This window comes from Danaus plexippus, chromosome Z (assembly GCF_018135715.1).
Source record: "Danaus plexippus chromosome Z, MEX_DaPlex, whole genome shotgun sequence".
NCBI classification, from domain to species: Eukaryota; Metazoa; Arthropoda; class Insecta; order Lepidoptera; family Nymphalidae; genus Danaus; species Danaus plexippus.
Window position 1 is genome coordinate 25,243 of NC_083559.1, and position 17,509 is coordinate 42,751.

General features: G+C 37.7%; 3 protein-coding genes across 4 annotated transcripts; 1 reads left to right on the forward strand and 2 right to left on the reverse strand.

Moving 5' to 3' along the window:
* The first annotated feature begins 3,109 nt into the window (after positions 1-3,109).
* On the forward strand, positions 3,110-6,755 carry LOC116777099 (protein ABHD13). The gene is made up of 5 exons (XM_032670453.2): positions 3,110-3,567; positions 3,834-4,062; positions 4,158-4,351; positions 4,431-4,591; positions 5,307-6,755. The coding sequence occupies exons 1-5, from the start codon at positions 3,435-3,437 to the stop codon at positions 5,649-5,651; spliced, it is 1,062 nt and encodes a 353-aa protein (XP_032526344.1). The 5' UTR covers positions 3,110-3,434; the 3' UTR covers positions 5,652-6,755.
* Positions 6,756-6,810: 55 nt separating this feature from the next.
* Positions 6,811-13,465, reverse strand: LOC116777098 (carnitine O-palmitoyltransferase 1, liver isoform). Of its 2 annotated transcripts, none has more exons than XM_032670452.2 (14): positions 13,127-13,465; positions 11,882-12,032; positions 11,358-11,494; positions 11,168-11,276; positions 10,299-10,787; positions 10,022-10,221; positions 9,759-9,937; positions 9,549-9,682; positions 9,450-9,475; positions 8,828-9,069; positions 8,535-8,740; positions 8,267-8,465; positions 8,027-8,187; positions 6,811-7,933 (listed from the first exon to the last, which is right to left on the reverse strand). In XM_032670452.2, exons 2-14 carry the CDS (start codon positions 12,020-12,022, stop codon positions 7,829-7,831), a joined length of 2,328 nt encoding a protein of 775 aa, XP_032526343.1. In that variant the 5' UTR covers positions 12,023-12,032; positions 13,127-13,465; the 3' UTR covers positions 6,811-7,828. The 2 variants fall into 2 exon arrangements, with proteins under 2 accessions (XP_032526343.1, XP_061382011.1); XM_061526027.1 differs by lacking the exon at positions 13,127-13,465 and adding an exon at positions 12,788-12,808.
* A 1,603-nt stretch (positions 13,466-15,068) lies between these two features.
* LOC116777688 (WW domain-containing oxidoreductase-like) lies at positions 15,069-17,393 on the reverse strand. Its single transcript, XM_032671364.2, has 6 exons — positions 17,215-17,393; positions 17,007-17,100; positions 16,625-16,878; positions 16,325-16,504; positions 15,920-16,187; positions 15,069-15,333 (listed from the first exon to the last, which is right to left on the reverse strand). Exons 1-6 carry the CDS (start codon positions 17,238-17,240, stop codon positions 15,118-15,120), a joined length of 1,038 nt encoding a protein of 345 aa, XP_032527255.2. The 5' UTR covers positions 17,241-17,393; the 3' UTR covers positions 15,069-15,117.
* Between the last annotated feature and the right edge of the window lie 116 nt (positions 17,394-17,509).

Below are 17,509 nucleotides of genomic sequence, written 5' to 3' on the forward strand. Positions count from 1 at the left end.
TTATTTGTTGTTTGCCAGATCGAGATGTACGGGCTTTACCCAAATTAACGAGCACCTTCCTTTTTTCCTGTAGCCAGTTAAATTTGTTAGTAATTCTGTTTCTTACTATTGCTTTCTCCACATACTGACAATTTTATTTTTTTTTTATTTTTTTTTTTTTCCTTTGATGAACTAAAAATTTCGCTGAGATCTAACGAGCTTAATTTTAAGGTAGCTTCGGAAATAATAGCACTACATTCACTCAAATAGTTAAACTCACTTACGATGTCCCCTAAGATCATGCATGGATTTGGCATTTGGCATTTGGCATTGTTATGAACAAAGATCCAAAGAACTATAATAATTTTTAGGTACTTATTGTGCTGTTTTATTTTAACAAATAGATATGTCATCATCATTCTCAGGTGTCTGTTGCGGTGTTTAATTTTTTCACAAACTGGGATGTCCGGAAAGTAATTTTTAATTCTGTCATTTAAGATATCCCCTACCATATCAATTATATAATGGAAATCACTTTGCGATAGTATATTAACTGCTAATATGACTTTATTCTCTGTCACTATCTGCTTGAACAACTTGATTTTCATCGTTAACCTAAAACACTGTTTTCGTTATTATAAATACGCCGATGGTCCTAACAAAAAAAAAACGGTAGTAAGCGTAAATAATAATAAATCGATAAAAAAATATTCAGTTACGCGTAAAAACGAATATATAGGACATAACTTCATTTACTTTGATAATAATAAAAAGTTCGTTCGTTTAAAAGTTTTTTTTTGTTACAATTAGTTAGGATATCATATTTAAAAGAAGAATGAAAATTTAATTTTAATTTGTAAAAAGGAATTATCGAATTTACAAAGTCATAGTATAAGCGGGCATGTGTGATATGACCGTTTCTACGCTGATAATCAACGATTCTAGGTTATAAAACAACCAATGATTTTAAATATTAATAATCGTCTAAAGTATCGATATTTGGGTTACTTATTGTCTTAATCGATGTAATTAATTAAATCTTGTGCTTCAGGAACGCATAGAACAATATTTCTCCAATTGACAATATCCACTTATAAAATTAGATGTGCTGTTATTCATGTTTTATACTATTGTTGGAAGTAATATGAGTACTTATAACTATATAACAGATCACTTAATCTAAACTGTACGAAAATATAAATATAAATAAAAACAAGCGTCGACCTTACTTGTTCGGGAAACCCCCGTAAATAGCGCTAAGCTGACAAGGTCGCGATTACAGCAAATGACGCCCTTTTTAAAACACCGTACAAAAGATATTTATAGATGTCCGCAAAAACGACACTTATTCGTTATATTCCCAATACTTGTTGTTTTATACGATTTGTAAAACGAGGTTACTAATTAAGATAAAATAAAAAAATCGTATGTCATTATGTGCGCATAGATAATCTAAAGCAAATAATAAAATAAAGAAAAAAGACCATTTTCGACTTGTCTTTATATACGTAGGGACCGTCGATATAATAAGTAAATATTATTTTCCTGTTTCTAGAGTTTAACCAAACATGAATAAAGACTATTTTAAATTAAAAAAAAAACGTACATCGTTCATTATTCATGCGCTAATGTGGAAAATGTATAAAAAAGTAATAATAATAATAGTGGAACATCGTATAAAATATCGAACTCAATATTTATTCTTAAGAAAGATAAAGCATAGCGGGATTCATCTCGCTCGAGTCAGAGCAGCCCAACTAGTAAAGTACAAAAAAAAGCCATATAACACTACTCTCATGTACACAAGATATGTGGGTGTGGAGAGCAAGTGGAACTTGTGAAACGATTGGCTTTCTAAACCCTCAGGAAACATAATCTAAACCCTGGATGGTTAAACCACCAGCAGGCGAAATATCTCTGGAGTAACAGCCGTGGCGCAGTAGGAAACCAGTGTGGAAACGACTGCTGCAACCGGGGCGGGGGGGGGGGGGGCGAAGTCATTTCCGCACGCCACGCCAACAAACCACAGAACTTAAAATGACTATTAAGTTGGTTTTTATTGTACTTTGTACCTTAAGCTGTCAGCACATATAATTTCTATTCCCTGTATAACGACTAACCACGGAAATAGAAAAAATGAAAAGAGGAAAGAAAGTATTTTCAACAGCTTTTTTCTTCCTTAGTGAGCTTTCAAAATATCAGGGGACTTCATTCAAAGCTAGACGCAATACATCAGTATTTAAAAACTAAGCAGCCGACCATTTTTTCCCTGACGGAAACCCAGATATCCTGTCCGGCAGATACATCTCACTTGGCTAAAATCTCAAACATAGATTTCAGAGACGTGCCAGCGTATGCATGTATGCTAGACGAGATGTCTGCAAACACTACCTTCTCCATTTCAAAGACGGGAATATGTCGGTCTTATAGGTGATACCAGCAGTCACACCAGTTTACATTTATGCGTACCTATACAGATCCGATAGCGGTTACTGGACACAAGTATATTGCTTCGGCACCACGAACTGACGATTGTTAAAATAATTGAGTTAGTGTTTTTAAGAGGTTTTAATGACCGTCACCAAGAGTAGCTTGATTCTCGATACACTTAATATGAGGGTAGACCTGCTTATGAATTTGTTCTAGTCTGTACATTAGGATAACTGGATTTGGATTACTGAATAACTGACCAACAAGAATTCCAAAGTTTGAGGACATCTTATAATTAACTTATTGTATTAAAAGTAAACTCAATTCCATTTCTGGTCGGAAATCTTGTTAATAATTGTTCTCATCTTTTTATGCCCATTTCTTAAATTTTAAATTATAGTGATTCGTTGATATAAAAGGTATAGAGCGATTAATACACAGAATGTTCGGGTGGGATAAAATTTTAATTTGTTTTTTTTTTTCTCGATAAATACTCACTCACGAAAAAAAACAACTACGTTAGTAAATATCATTAAATTGTTAAAAAAAAAATTACTATAGCAAATATCTTATAGATATTATTCGGCTTTTTTTTCTCGGTTTTAAAATATTTGTCTTGAATTTACTTAAATTATAAAAACATTTGTTTTTTATATTATGCCACACTGCCCGAAGTTGTCATCTTCTGTTAATATTTGTAATATGAAGGATCTAGATCTTGACTTTTAAGATAAATAATAGATTAATGTTTGTATTTACAGAAATTTATAGAGTCGTAATTCATATTTTTTATTGAAAATGCCTTGGAAAACTGTAATATTTCTTATTTATCTAACTAATTGATAAATTACTTTCTAAAATTATAGTCAATTAATACTTAGTTTTCCTTGACGTGTGACTATTGATGTGTATAACGAAAATTGTGATATAATGAATGTGTACCTAACTATTTATTTCTAAATGTTAATAATTTCACTTTTAACAAATAAAATGACAAATTGCAATTTCTTGAAAAACATTAGATAATGTATCACATACTACGTTTGTTGTTGTATCGACTTTGGATTGTGTCTACGCTGACTTTATGCTCTTGTTTTGTTATATTTTGGTTATATGGATTTTTCCTCGCCGTTACCGCCTTCACCCTGGGTATATCAGGTATGTTGCAAGATAAGTTATGCATGACAGTTATCATTGTCTTTTTCTAAGTAAAGCTATTCTAAGAATTTTTCAAATTCATTCATAAGAACTTAAAATTTTTCACAATCAAAATTTTGCCAGTTCATAATAATTAATATTGTGTGTTTGATAGATTTTTCTTTTAACTATAAATAAATATAAGTTTTACTTGAGTGAAGAATCATTCATTTTGGAAAAGTATTTAATAGAGTTTCTTATAGGTAGTATTATGATTTTTGTTTCAGGTATTCTGTACACAGCGCAGGATCTCCTGCTGTTCTATCCCAATGACCCTCCTGACTCCCGTGCCTTTGTGCTGCAACCCAGCAACTATAAGCTACCCTATGAGAGTGTCAAGATTAAAACCCGGGATGGATATAAGATTCACATGTTCTTCATACGACAACTCACAAACAGCAACCACAAACCCACTATGATCTTCTTCCATGGAAATGCAGGGAACATGGGTCAAAGGTTTCTATCAGTACATTGTTGTATTTTCCTATGACTTAAAATTATAAAAAAAAAAACTACAAACAAGTGTTTACTATATTTTTATATATTTTCAGATTGTCCAATGTGTCGGGTTTTTATCACAAATTAGGAATAAATATTCTTTTGGTAGAATATAGAGGTTACGGCCTGTCTGAAGGAACACCCTCGGAACAAGGGCTGTATATTGATGCTCAGACTGCATTTGACTATATCATGCAGAGGGATGACATTGATAGAACCAAAATCATAATCTTTGGAAGATCTCTGGGTAAGATGTCGCTACTACAAGAGCTTGTAAATACATAGGCGTAAATCATTGTGATTTGTGAGATGAGAGTATGTTTCAGGTGGTGCTGTGGCCATAGATTTGGCCTCAAGGATAGAATATAAAAACAAAGTCTGGGCTCTGATAGTTGAGAACACATTCACCAGTATACCAGACATGGCCCGAATTATCCTTAAATGGAAATGTCTCAAGTGGCTGCCAATGTTTTGTCACAAGAACAAGGTGCCTGGTATTATTATTTTTTAAAGATTATCAAGGTTTCAACTGTCTTAAAATGTTCATAGTGACCACGTTTTAATGTATCACAAAAAAAAATCCACCAAGAATAGTTTACATTCAAATCAAATTAAGTTATCCTTCATTGACATGTGAGTGTACTTCATGAGAGTGAGGAAACCTTGACTGGCTGGAACTGGTGATGAGGATTGTAATAGTTGTCAACTTGATGTATGTTCGAAGTCTTGTTATATCCAGGACATTTTTATTATAAGTAACAGTTTATTTAACAATTCAATCTAATCCGAAACACAGGCAGAAGAAATATTTTTTTGTAGACTTGCATTTCAGTATTCATATCTCTGACATATTGAAGAGTAAGCAACAAGCCTTTTACAGTTCCCAGTACAAGCAGTTTTTATCATTGTTTACTGAATTATATTCAAAAGATTTTAATACCTGAAAAATAATCTAACTACAAGTCAATCCAAATCCAAACGTCACACAGCTTTTTAGCATGTCATATTTCAACAGCACTCTCTAAGTTAGCTTGTTTGTGGTAGTCCTTAGAATCGACGCGGACCTGTAACATTCAACATTGTGAACTAATCTATACTTTATAGGGTTAATTTTATTAATGGACAGTTTAGGTTCCCCCTAAATTTTTTCTTACAATTGCTAGTTATTGTATTTTACCTACTCATACTGTCTGTTTACGCAGTTCATGTCGCTGCACAAGATCTCGGAGGTGGTTTGTCCTACGCTCGTGGTGTGTGGTGCGGGAGACGCCCTCGTCCCGCCGCGCATGGCTCGCGAGCTGGTCGCACGGTGCGGGGCTCCTCGCAAACGCCTCGCAGCGCTGCAGCGCGGCGGCCACGACGACACTTGGCTGTGTGGCGACTACTACCCAGCGCTGCAGCGCTTCCTGCAGCGCGTGCCTCCCCTCCCGCCGAATGCGTCGCTCGCCCCCCACACTCCCCTCACCCCCCACTACGAGGTAGACGACGAGGAGGAAGCGGAGGAGGAGCACTCCTCGATGGACCTCACCATGGTCCATACCGTATGACGTCCTCTCCTCGCTCCACTCCCCATGACAGTACAACTCGTTGCATTTTGTTCACTGAACACGTTTCTCTCTATCAGTCAATTAGTTTTCACTGTTCTCATCTGTTTCGAGTCAAGTGAGCGCCGCGTTACAACATTGATTTTTTTTATTATACTATTAAAACATATAGAAAATTTTATAATTTGATAGCAGCTTTAAGGGATTATATTAAGGGATACCGGGGAGATGATATTATATTTAGGTCAATTCTTACAGTTTTTAATATATTTAGGACAAAACATTCCAACACACCAAGTATTAGAACACACCTTCATTGTTCTAGTCGATGTCTCGCTGGCAAGCTATTTATTTAGTCTCATTGTACTGAACACTAAGCATTGACTGTTTTCTTTGTTTGTACTTAACTATTTTACATTATATTATACACGTCACGTCACGTGGCGGTCTCTTTGTTTTATGTCCCTCGCCAATATTTATTTAAACTCGGGTCGTCTTGTACTTAGCGTTACGTCTTATGATATACCCTCACTCCATGACCTGTGTCATTGTGTTTCCTTTGTATTATGTACAGTCTTATGTTGTTCCCTCAACGTATGTACCGTGTTTAACTCTAGCTATATTTGCAACAGATGCCGGCCAATAATAGACTATTGAAATTACGAAACTCTCATTAAGTTTATAATTTTGGACAATACTTATAATTCCTGTTAATATTTACATCATTATATATATATGTTATACGTCGCCGTTGCCAGCAAGTTAATATCCGTCGGCAGCATGTCGCCATTACTGACACACAAACCTTTTTATGAATATGGATTTCGGGTTGTTTCTCGTCTGTTAACTGTCTCGATCTTGTCCTTTACGATGTCTTCTAAACGCCAGATTTCTTTTGAATCGCAACAATTAATTTTTAATATCCGAGTCGAAGCACAATATATTTAAAGCGGTGGTGCCAAATGATTGTATGTTGATATCGTAACGTCTCGTCTCCGAACTCCAAGCTACTCGGAGTCCTGCTGACACGGTTTTGTATGCCTTTCTCCTTATGTTCAACTAACATGTGCTGTAACTAATTTAATAAATAAATATTTTTCCAATTGATTATGTCTCTTTTATTTGGTGATGAGATGTTTCACTTCAAATAAAACCAGCGAACTAATGTAGGATTGTTTTAATAAAATGATTTTCGATTTATTTACAGTAAAACTTTATAAAGTGTAAGTAACAAATTCATTTAATAATCAATAATTGTAACTTTAACTCGTCTCCTCGCAGGATATACTCGATCATGTGTTTCATATAAGGCCACGGTTGGAACGCGGTAGGGCCGCGGTAAGGCCACAGTAAGGCCACACTGAACCGTTGTATTTGTACATTAATAATAACAATATCATCTAATATATTGAAACTTGATAAAAATCTTTACAAAAATAGTCGCAGCACGATTTACATAACATTTAACAAATAATGAGTAAAAAAAAACACCGAACGCCGCTAGCTGCCGGGAAGTGCCGCGCTAACAACTTATAGTAGGACAGACAGACATACATATATAAATAAATATATACAAAACATTATTATAGTCCGCAAGAGACACATTGACGAGTCTCAGGCTAGTGATAAGACGTTACATCGCCAGCCGACAGGTTCTACAAATATAAAGATTAATTAAAAAACACACGAAATGCATTTTAAAAGCAATACACCGACCCGGAGACGCTTTGTTCAGCTTCGACCACCGCGGTACACTGGCGATGCGTCTGTGATGCGTGTGTGTGAGTGTGTGTCTTCACATACATGAATAAAACATATCAAAAATATACAACTCTATACAAGTTGTAAATCACTTGTGTGTAAGTCTATTAATACCGCTATGTGTTGTTATGTATGAATGAATGAACGCGCGCGCGTGTGTGTGTACCGTTTCGTATGAGTGATCGTAAACTTACGTCTCAAATATGAACAATATCAACAAGCTTTAGAGTCGACTTTCTAGAAGCAACATAAATGTTCGCACGATATAAACTCTTAATCTATTCGAGTACAAACAATACGATGAAAAAAATATACAGCAAACAACTAGAAGAAACCTATTTAAAGCGGCATTGCATTGATAACTCGCGTTGTAAAGTAAAACTGCACAATACTTATCTAAGGCACTAAACATAAAACCGTTATTTACTCTTCTTAAGTCCATTCTGTAGTTTGTTGTATTCGACGTAGAGGTCGTGAATGTCTTTTAAGGAGTTTTTAATTTGCGACACGAATTTCGAGGAGCTCTGTAACGACAAAACCAACCGTTGTAGTAAATACACGTCAAGTATTAAGAGCATGAACGAAAGGATCGTATTGTAGTGGTGGAGGTCACTCACGGTGAGGGGGCAACTCTTCTTGCTGGACACGTGGAAGAACAGCGTGTCTTCGCCGGCGATGATGTAGGACACGCCGTACCCGTCGTCCGCCACGGGCCCGAACCCGCCGCCGGCGCTCACACACTTGGGATACTTCTTCAAGTCCAGCAGGTTTGTTTGTCCTGTTGCAAATAACAGAAAAATACAATATTAGAATAACAGGAGATTAAAAAGGAGTGGTATCCACGCGGTCGGTCATACCGTGCGGAGTCTGACTGGTGGAGAGGCGCCAGGGTTCATTGAACACCTCCTGGAGGAAGGGCGACTCCAGCTCCAGGTACTTGGAGACGATGTAGAGACAGAACAGGTGTCGGTCTATGCCGCGGCCGGCCATCGCGTCCTGGTAGCCGAGCTGGTGACGCTGAGCGGCCTTCAGGAACAGCTCCATGCGCTGCTGGATCTGTGCTCCAAAACATTACGTGAGGTTCGGTTCGAACCATTCTCTGAGGCGCGAGCAACGAACACTGACCGAGCAGTCGGGATCAGCCATGGAGCGGGCCCAGGCACAGCTCTCATTGGTGCAGGAGCGGACGGTCTCCGTGCGGCCCTCGCGGTACAGACGAGTCATGGACGCCTCGTAGGTGAGGCAGAAACGACCCGCCGTGCGGAAGTACGTCAGCTGCAGCACCATCTGGATGAAGGCGTCGGGCGACACGCGACACTTCTTCATGAAACCTGACGGACGACAGACAGGGAACGTAGATGGTCAGACTTACGAAGTGAGGCGGGCTACTCAGTAGGAACAAGGTGACGTCGACTCACCCTTGCCGTAGTCAGTGTACATGAGGATCCGCAGGTCGACGTCCTGTAACAAGTCCCGGGCGAGCTTGTAGGAGACGTCGACGGCGGCGAGCAGGGCCGGGGACAACTCCCACTGGAGACGCACCGGCGCCGGCGGCGGAGACGACACCGGTCCGAGCGCGTCGCCGGCCTCCGAGTAGCCCAGCTGCAGCTCCGACCACAACACGTACTCCCACAGGTGACCCATGACGGGAGCGTCGGCCCTGACACCACCACCACGATGTCAATAAGTACGTTGTGTGAAAAGATTACAAACCATTAAAATTTAACCTTGTTATAAACAGATGTTATGTTTGGGGAGGTTGTCGCGGCCGGGGAGAAATAACAATACTCGAGGGAAATATACGATTCCATCTCGACAATTTCAGAGACATTTAAGAAACGTTTAAAGGCGTACATATTAGTTGTATGTTAAGTAATGTGTAAATGTTTGTTGACCAACCGTTTTCAATGTCCAGTATGAGTAGTAATGAAGCTACAGTCTTGTGTTATTTTACTGATCAAGCAATAATTATATTAAAAAAATATTTTAAATGTCCCTTAATAGTGTTATTATGAGAGTTCTCGAGGACGTTGGTCTCACCAGGTGTGTTCCGTGTTGAAGCCGACCTGCAAGTTAATGACACATTATACAACAGACAGCTTTCAATGATATCAGGGTATTTATTTCATATACACGTACTGAACCGTTGGTGCTGAAACAGAGGTTGAAGGACTTGTCGAACCAGCGGTCGCTACCGTTTCCGTGTAACAGGATGTGTCCGTACTGATCCAGCTTCGACTGGTCGCTCTCGTCGAAGCCGTACTCGATGTCATCTGCGAACAGTCCCAGAGCCGGTCACAACAGTGATTATATGTGTGCCATCCCTATATTTCATATATTATGCCGTACCCAGTGAGACGTGGAAGGCGGCTCGTTCGATGGCGTGTAAGGAGGTCCTGTTGTGTCCTCGTTGGAACAAAGACTGTCGGACCTGAGCCCAGTGCGAGCGCTCGCCCGCCGTGAGGGCCGCCAGACGCGCCTCACCCTCCGCGCAAGGAGTTGCATCCGCTAAGATTTGTTGGAGCTGTCTGCAACACGATCAAACACTATCACCCTCACGGTCACTGGTATCTGAGGAAACTCCCCCCACCATCGACATCACCACTACTCACAGTTGTATCTCGGCAGGGTTGAGCAGTCTCCCGCGCGAGTACACCATCATCTTGTAATATTTGCCGCGGTGATGGATGCTCACGTGCGTGGAGTCCCGGTAGTGGACGATGCGGTCCGACTCGAGCCCCGGCACGCGCACCGTGTTGAATAGACGCTCGTACTGCCACGAGCACAGCGGAACCATGCCTTGTAACATTATCTGGGGAACAGTGACGTTAAACTACCGAACGCATTTACAACATCCGTATGAAATGCTCATGAGAAAAAATAAATTACAGGTTCAAGCTCCTGGCGTTCGATCAGTCTTCTGAAACGGAGACAGTAATGAATGATGGTAGCAGCGCGCGCCGCCTGCACGGCCGTGGGGCGCAGCAGGGTGTCCGTGCCGTAGAAGTTAGAGTTCACCATGAGAGGTGACCGGCCGCGGAGATATACATACTCCTCCCACCAGTCAGACACGTAGTTGCTGGACCACCACGACTTGAGCACGAGGTACCACTGCAGCTTGACGGCGACGGTGCGCTCAAAGTCGGCAGCCAGAGCGCGCACGCGGTCGTAGTCCTCGTCATCGAGGAGAGGGCGCACGCTGGCCAGGTAGCGGCGGGTGGTGTCTCGGACGGCCGGCAGAGGGAGCCGAGGCAGAGAGCCCTGGAAGCTGTACAGCCGCGGCTTATTCCAGCCTGAGAGCACGCGCACCACACTGGCCCACAGCGCGGTCCGGAGGGACACGCGGGACCCCGGAGCACGGGACTCGTACATCCAGCCCTGATGGAGAAGCGTTTAAAAACATTTTTAAACTATGTTCATACAAAGTTTAAAAAAAAACATGTCACCACTGATGTTAAACATAAAATCTCAAGCATACGACAAGCGGCGGTGATTACAGTGTTATCTTTAACTAACAAACCACAATCAACTATTTTCATACAACCGAATAAAAGTAAATAAAACAATCAATCTAAGTTTTCGTATAATTAAGATAATATTAATCCTCAACAACGCGGATACTACGGTTCCGTGTCCGTGATTAAAATACTCCGAGATAAGAGGGGCACTGATAACAAAACACACATATCTGTCGTCTCGTGGCACTCGGTGCGAGGGTGGTAGGGAGGGGGGACGGAGGAGCGGGGGGGTGTTCTCACCTTGTACATGAGAAGCAGCTTGAGCAGGTAGCGCATAAGGAAGATGACGGAGAGCCACATGGACAGAGCGGCCAGAAGACACGCCACCACCTGCCACGGTGCGGACTCCCTACAATATACAAGACAAACGTCTCAAATACATAGACGGTGCAAGCTTAGTTTTGTTTTAAAAAGAGTATGATAGATTTACCCGGGTAGCACGACGAGCACTTTGTGAACGAGACCGAAGGGTACATGGAACCCGGCGAAATGAGCAGCCGCTAGTACCGTCCATAAGAAGTACAACGACTGGAGATGGCCAGGGTACACGCCGTTATGAATGCTGTTCTGTTAACAGGCATTACCATTACTGAACATTAACAAACAAACATTTATTTATTTATGACCCTTTTATCAAGTTTTGTTTCAAATTAAAGCCTAAATATTTTAAATGGCATCTGTTTCAGAATGTTTGTTGTCTAGAGGTGAAGGCCATTAGCAACTTATAAAGGAGTCTTCTAGACGGGCCATGATTATTATAAATATTTGCTTCTATGATAATCTCTCTTTATTGTATATGACATGTATCTGTGTTTGTCCCATTGTGGGTTCCCATCATACAGAAATAACATATTTCCATCAGCCCGTCTATGATGCTAAGTTCAAAAATATTTCAGTATTGATTCTAAGAGAAGAACAGTGAATATAAACTTATAAATCAATGTTTAAGCTTACTCTAAACCGAGCTAGACGCTTGTTCCAGGAGCGCAATCCAGACTCCCAGACCAGATACAGCACTTCACGGTCAAAGTTCACATCCCAACCATCATGAGTAATGGCAAAGGAGAATGCTACAGCCGAGTGTGCTTCCGCCATCTTCACCTAACTGAACACAAACATTCATTATGAACCTTCACAGTGAATACAAATATGCTTTCAAGTTTCTGTGATAAATCTTACTTAAACATCACATTGTACCTTTCTTCATCAACAAATTAAATTATATTGAGTTATTATATAAACTACTTTACATAACCTCTTTATCTACTTTGGCATATAAAATCCACTAGTCTAAAAAAATAATTGAACTGTCTATTGTCTAAAATGAAGCAAATCAAATATGAAATATTGCTGGCATTGATACATAATATACAAAGACACAGTTTCTATTTATCTACAGATTTCTTAATAATAACAAAATTAAAGACATATTAAAGTAATAAAGGATAAATTTTATATTTCCATCTTTTCTGAATGTAAGGTAAATAAAATTTTATGTTGTGATATATCTTCATAATGAAAGAATTAAACATGCTATCAGAAATAAGTGAATGTTTAAATGTAACACTAAGAATTAAATTGGCAACATATTAAAATTATACTTATTTAACACCTTTAATGATCTTATCATCATCAGCAGCAACTCTTTGGCACAGGTGGTGTTGAAAAGTATGGATTCAGATAGAGGATTAAATATCATAAGATTATAAGTTAGCTTGGCCTCCATTTTCAATATTTACTATTCGAAATAAACCTACTCGGTGTCAGAGAAAAAGTAGTAAATCATTCGCATAACCGGACGTACACGTTCGCAACAGAGCGCAACAGATCGCCGCAACAACTACACAACTGAACACTCACACTCATACTATAGTAATGTGGACACGGTCGTCTCTCAACGTGTGTCGTGTGTAGTACTGAGTACAGCGCTCAGCGCACTGGTGTCAAAGTCTAATCTGAGAACGCGACTGTTCCACTTACGTCGAAATGGAACGTGGACTACGCGATCACATAATACGGAAACCTCTTCGTTTCTTGATTTTGTTTTATTCGATTAAATGAATTACATACTACCTACTAAATATGTCATAATTTTCACATTTAGTCGCAGATTTAGCGAGTTAGAAATAGACGGTCCAATAATAAAAAATTAAAAATAACGCGTAGCAAAATATACGCAAATGGTAAACTCTAACTTACCTTCGATGTGCGAAGAGATGAAAGTCCAAACTGTTTATCGGAGCAAATAGTTGCACAGGTACTGAAGTAGCAGTACCTCTTAGGTATTATTTTAGACGACACCGTTTAAAGGCATATTAGATTGTAATAAATTCTTATCTATTAGTGAACTTGAATAAATGTATCAAAATTCAGAAGCCCCTTGCTAATAAGAAATGATAACTAAAAATAAAATATAACTATCTAAACTTAACGCAGCTACAGTGTTACAAACACGTCTAAACGGTTTTACAGTTTATTACACTACAGAGTACAGACTAGTGACTACAATCCACACTGTCGCCTGTCGGCGGTCTCCTGCTCGACTCTTCGTCACATTTTTACTCTATGGCAATATCTTCGCTAACCCAATATGAAATCTTATCTTTAAAATTATTTATTCCAAAGTATTTATGAATTACAAACTTGTAAATTATTATTTATAAAAAATAGTGGCACTTATATTACCTGAAAGCATATTTTTATCACTTCAAAATTATTTTTGCATAAATTAAATTTCTTCAAAAGTTAGGAAAAATTTTTAAAATCGCGTTCCTTTTGAAGAAAATATATTTTAAAACACGAATATATCTGGAGCTTTCAACAATTTTTTTCAAATAACTAAAATTTTGTTTAGTGTAATCCAAAATGACTAGTGCTGGTGTACCTGCAACTGGAATATTAAAACTGTAGTATTCTGGTGATAAGATTTCAATTCAAAACAAATTTAAATATACAGTATAAGAATAATTAAAAATTAAATTCAGAAAAATTTATCTTATTTATTATAGTCCAAGATCCCAGGGATGCCAGACGTCACGTATTTTCTGACGGATGAAATGTGGACGATTGAATAGCGTTAGTATGTACTATGATCGTACGCCTACTTGCTAGCTTGATCAAACGGCCAATTTTTATGTATCGGGTGATCAAGGTACATAAAAACATTACTTACTTCACGTAAATTCTCATGACTGATTTTCATATATGTTTTAAAATGTATAATTAAAAATAAGTTGTCAATACTCGCAGACACTTTGCGTCGGCCGTATTGCTTGGCAGACGCTTTAAAGCTTTCAAAATAACTAGTTAACTTCACGTAAATTTTGATGCTTCATTTTTATATATATTTACCCGACAGCTATTTTAAAACCTTTGCCAAGAAGGCAGACCGATCCAAGGGGCCAGTCATCCCCTAAACTAAATTTTAATATTTCTGTGAGTCGGAACGGGAGAGCATCATCTACGCACCTGAGACTGAGTGAGACCGACTGCGGTATTAAAGCCATGAAAATTACTAGAACAAAATTTTATAATTTTTAGAACTTTTGTTAACAAGTAAATTATGGCAAAAAACATAGTAAATAATACTAAAGTTAGCATTTTTATTTTATTTTTTTATTTATTAATTAGAACTAAAAATATTTTTTTAAAATACCACATATTTAAATAACAGCAAATTTTAAAATTAATTATTTATTGGGAATTTGAAAAACAAAGTAGAAAAGCTTTAAAGCGTCTGCCAAGCAATACGGCCGACGCAAAGTGTCTGCGAGTATTAACAACTTATTTTTAATTATACATTTTAAAACATATATGAAAATGAGTCATGAGAATTTACGTGAAGTAAGTAATGTTTTTATGTACCTTGATCACCTGATACATGGAAATTGGCCGTTTGACCAAGCTAGCAGGTAGGCGTACGAACATAGTACATACTAACGCTACTCAATCGTCCACATTTCATCCGTCAGATAATACGTGACGTCTGGCATCCCTGTGATCTTGCTCTATTATATTTGGCCAAAATTAAGAAGCCAGGCCTGTGCGTAATCATTTTATTAATCATTCATCTTTCTTAAAAAAATTCTATAAAATGCCAAGTCTTAAACTTGTTACTGAGCAGTGATGAATAAAACAAAAATTATATTAATAAAAGAATCTTTAATTAAATGTTATTTTCTTAACAACTTTTATTTATTCACTCGCAGTTCCTTAGTCAATTTATCTAAATCTTGTACACGGTCTCGCAGTATGTCGAGAATCAAGTCGTGAATCCTAAATGAGAAGTATATATCCTTGGCGAGGTCACTTTCATTACAGTGGTTACAGTTGCTGAAGTACATACCTGTAGCACCTTTTAAATTTGGCGAAGTTGCGCAATAAAGTATGGTACTAGCACCTTGCATCTTAAAAGAATATATTTTGAGTAAATAAAATACGTTTATATTCTCTTGACATGTAGCTAGTGGAAAACAACAAAAAACAAAGTACATAATCTATTGCCTGTAGTCTTTGATATAATGCTAGTGACCTCCTGGAGTACGCCGGAGGATAGACAGGGGAGGTTAACAGACGTTTTAACTCAGTCTGACACAATTCAATTACTAGGGCCAACTTGTTCCATAGGTACAAGATATAAATAAAACCTAGATGGGTCCGACAATCAAACGATAAATAAAATTTAACAGTGAACCCATTTTTATGCTCAGATGGGAAGGAGACAAGATCGCCATAAAAGAAGAAAAGGTCCCCCCTCCCTTCACATCTCTTATATCCCAGGAGGTGACTAGTAGTAGCGGGAGAGCTATAGTTCATTTACTATAGCTACAAGTTTTGGAGGAACACAGGAACAACAGGAAGATAATATGTACGTTCTGTCATCACATATATATTAAATAAAAATCTATGTAAAAATGGTGATAACCGCTATTTCTAGTTCTTGCTATTACGTTAATTAATAGCTAGTTAGTGATTGATATCATATTTACTTACAATAGACTTTGAGAATGGTAACATAATTGTGTACAGTGCCTCGTAAGGCCACCAGTTGCGACAGAGACCAGTTTTGATGAAAGAACCCGGGTGTGCACACAAGAAGCTCCTCTCACTATTAGACCACTGGTAGCTCAAATAGTGCATGAGTAATAAACAACACAGCTTCGATATATTATACGACTTGATGGACGTGTATTCGTGTTTGAGGAGTGAAAGGTTCTCGAACACCGGATTGAATCTATTTTTTTCTGGCCATTTTATGTTTCTGTGAATGAATAATGTATTGATATTTTAGTAGTATAGAACTGATTAAACTGCAAAATAACAGTAGACAGTATTTATATACTTCCGCTGAAGATAATATTTCTAACAATTACTAATGGTGCAGAACAACGATTATACCTATGAGATTCGGAGGAGGTAAATACCACCCTGGCGTCAGGAGCCAGCATCTTACCCAGGCACAGCAACAAATAGTATTGACTTAGGAAATTAACTTGGAAGGTTGTTTCCAGGCCATCTTTAGTAACAGTCCATGGTATACCAAAGGTGGCGGCATTAAGAATCACTATATCTATTTGACTAAACATGTTTATGGACAAAAAAAATCTGGCATTAGTAAAGTTAAATGTATTAGTTTTTAATTTCCCCATTTTGCTATGTATATATATATATTAATGATGACTAATGAAATATAAACACCTTTCATTTTCAATGATTTCTTGGGCACATTGTCTCACAGAAGCCAAGGAAGCAAGATTTATTTGGTAGTGCCGAATTCTCTGGTTGTTTAGACAGGTTTTGTTGGCAAGAAGATTCGCTTTGTAAACATTTCGAGAAGCCATTAGTAAGTTACAGTCGCGACTATTAAGACATCGAGCAATCTCTAGACCGATGCCGCTGCTGGCCCCCGTAATGAGGCATGTTTTATTTGACAAATCTACGTTATTCACGACCTGGTATTTTAAAAAAATAAAATCTTAGAATTTTTTTATTACTTCACGTTAAAATTACCGAAATTTTTAATGTCTTTTAACATAAAATGGTGATAACTTTTGGATTGCAACAGAATGTGTACTAGTACCTCTTCGGCAGTTTGTCCAAATATACTTTTGAATTCGAAGCTCTTCTGGAGTGCTTTTAGCATATTTTCTAAAGCGTCTTTCCAAATAATAGAGCTTTAAAAAATTAATAACTGTTTTAACTAATAATCATATACTTAATGAACGTCACACTACAGACAATGCAAGTCTTATTTTAAATGTTATAAATTCTTTAGAATACGTAATTACCGGTTGCCGCTATATATTTTCAGCATGGTTCTTAAGTGTATTAAACTTTCTTTTACACAAGATTATTATTATTAACAAGCACAATCAACTTCTTGTACACTAATTTCTAGTCTTTCTTGGCTGCATATATCAAAAATTTTAGCATCTTTTCAATTTTTTTTTTATTTTGACTTTTAAAGAAAGCCGTCTTAAGAAAAAGTCGCTATATAAATGATAAACATGAACATAATATACTTTTCTAAGATAAAATTCTTTCTACAATATTGAAATAATGTATTTTTTTTAAAAACCATGG

Coding starts and splice junctions, on each gene's coding strand:
- LOC116777099 (XM_032670453.2), top strand. CDS start 3,435: ATGTATCACATACTACGTTTGTTGTTGTATCGACTTTGGATTGTGTCT. Junction 4,063..4,157: donor GCAGGGAACATGGGTCAAAG/GTTTCTATCAGT, acceptor ATATATTTTCAG/ATTGTCCAATGTGTCGGGTT. Junction 4,592..5,306: donor TGTTTTGTCACAAGAACAAG/GTGCCTGGTATT, acceptor CTGTTTACGCAG/TTCATGTCGCTGCACAAGAT.
- LOC116777098 (XM_032670452.2), bottom strand. CDS start 12,022: ATGGCGGAAGCACACTCGGCTGTAGCATTCTCCTTTGCCATTACTCAT. Junction 10,788..11,167: donor AGCTGCTTCTCATGTACAAG/GTGAGAACACCC, acceptor CTTCTCCATCAG/GGCTGGATGTACGAGTCCCG. Junction 8,466..8,534: donor TGGCTGATCCCGACTGCTCG/GTCAGTGTTCGT, acceptor TTTGGAGCACAG/ATCCAGCAGCGCATGGAGCT.
- LOC116777688 (XM_032671364.2), bottom strand. CDS start 17,240: ATGCTGAAAATATATAGCGGCAACCG. Junction 16,505..16,624: donor GAAATCATTGAAAATGAAAG/GTGTTTATATTT, acceptor AAACATGTTTAG/TCAAATAGATATAGTGATTC. Junction 16,188..16,324: donor ACCTCCTCCGAATCTCATAG/GTATAATCGTTG, acceptor ATTCATTCACAG/AAACATAAAATGGCCAGAAA.